The sequence below is a fragment of the Macaca mulatta genome, chromosome 14 (genome assembly GCF_049350105.2).
Source record: "Macaca mulatta isolate MMU2019108-1 chromosome 14, T2T-MMU8v2.0, whole genome shotgun sequence".
NCBI classification, from domain to species: Eukaryota; Metazoa; Chordata; class Mammalia; order Primates; family Cercopithecidae; genus Macaca; species Macaca mulatta.
The window spans coordinates 15,527,956-15,529,761 of record NC_133419.1 but is presented as its reverse complement, the minus strand read 5'-3'; the positions used below and the strand labels follow the sequence as shown (position 1 = coordinate 15,529,761).

General features: G+C 47.0%; 1 protein-coding gene across 1 annotated transcript; it reads right to left on the bottom strand.

The window, feature by feature from the left end:
* Positions 1-325: 325 nt before the first annotated feature.
* Positions 326-1,547, bottom strand: LOC704096 (olfactory receptor 5B21). The gene has a single exon (XM_001094381.3). The coding sequence runs from the start codon at positions 1,422-1,424 to the stop codon at positions 465-467; it is 960 nt and encodes a 319-aa protein (XP_001094381.1). The 5' UTR covers positions 1,425-1,547; the 3' UTR covers positions 326-464.
* Between the last annotated feature and the right edge of the window lie 259 nt (positions 1,548-1,806).

Here is a 1,806-nt window from a genome sequence, read left to right as displayed (position 1 = left end):
GTTCACTAAATCAGTGGCAAAACAGAAATGACTGTATTGCACCTTATCTGATGTTTCCTGGAAGTTACAATAAGCTGCCAGTAGAGACTCAACTGTGGTTGTGGTGTACTTGAACTATCTCTGGTTGTGATGTGAAATTCCTGATTTTAGATACTCATCCTCTCACTCATGGCATGACTTTAGGTAATTAATTAATTTTTTTCTGAGTCATGTATCTTTCATTTGTAAAATGGGATCATTGTAACAAAGGGTGCCTCACAATACGGTAGTGAGAATTTGATATGATAATGGGTAAAAAGCTGCCTTATAAACTGTAATGGTCTGTACAAGATATATTCGCTGTTTCTTGTTTACTTTTTCTATCTCCTCCAAAACCAGGGCTGCTCTTGGTTGGTTAGGTTAATTCACAGTGTGTTTTGGAAGATGTTACACCTTCCTCATTCCAACAAATCACTTTGCAGGGCTCAGCCGGGAAAGATGTTGACCTGAAGCTTCCTCTGCAGGGCGCCCTTCACCTCCTTGTTGCGGAGGCTATAGATGAAGGGATTGAGCATGGGAATTATGATGGTGTAGAAGACAGACACTACTTGGCCATTGGTATTGTTAGTAGATCCATGGGGCTGAACGTACGTGAAAACCACGGTGCCATAGAAAATAGCAATGGCCAGAAAGTGGGAGGCACAAGTGGAGAGGGCCTTCTCCCTCCCTGCTACTGAGCGCATCCTCCCAATGGCCACCAAGACCAAGCAGTAGGAGGTGAGAATGATTGCAGCTGGCAGAAGGGTGACCAGAGCAGAAAAGACATAGAGGACCACTCTTGCTGTGGCTGTGTTGGCACAAGCTAGGTGGAGAAGGGGTGGTACGTCACAGTAGTAGTGTGTTAGCTGGTTGGGCCCACAGAAAGGCAGGGCAAAGACATTTCCAGTCTGGATAGCAGAGTTGGCTCCACCGAATGCATAGGAAGCAGCTACCAGCAGGAGACAGGTCCCCCTGGTCATGATGGAACCATAATGGAGGGGTTGGCAGATGGCCATGAAGCGATCATAGGCCATGGAGGCCAGCAGGAAGCTCTCAGCTGTCACATGCACTACAAAGAAGGCGAGCTGGACCACACAGCCCTCAAAAGAGATGGACTTGTCAGAGACCAGGAAGTTGACCAAGAGCTTAGGTGTGACCACAGAAGAGTAACAAATATCAAGAAAAGAGAGGACCCCGAGGAAGAAATACATTGGGCTTTGGAGATGGGAGTCTGTGAAGATGAGTGCCATCATTCCCAAGTTGCCCACCACTGTTATGGCATAGATGAGCAGGATGGCTCCGAAGAGAAGCTCCTGGAGGTCTGGATAATTGGAGAATCCCTGCAAGATGAACTTGGTGACTGGGGTGTGGTTGCCACTGGCAAGGGCTAGTTCTCCAGGTGTCATCTGCAGAGTTTACAACTGGCAATCACTCAAACAGTATTACTTGAGCATATCTACTTCTGTGCAAGGTACAATGAGGAAGAACACTGTTTTAATCTGTTTTGTGTTGTTATTAAGGAATATCTGAAACTGGGTAATTTATAAAGAAGACATATTTCTTTGTCTCCTGGTTCTGCAGGCTGTGCAAGCCTGGCACCAACGTCTGTTCTGGTCAGGAACTCAGGAGGCGTTTACTCGTGATAGAAGGTGAAGGGGGAGCAGGCCTGTCACATGGCGAGAAAGGGAGCACAAGAGAGGGCAGGAGGTGCCAGCCTCCTTTAAACAACCAGCTCTTGCGTGAACTAACAGAGCAAGAATACACTCATTACCATGGAGAGGGCAGTAC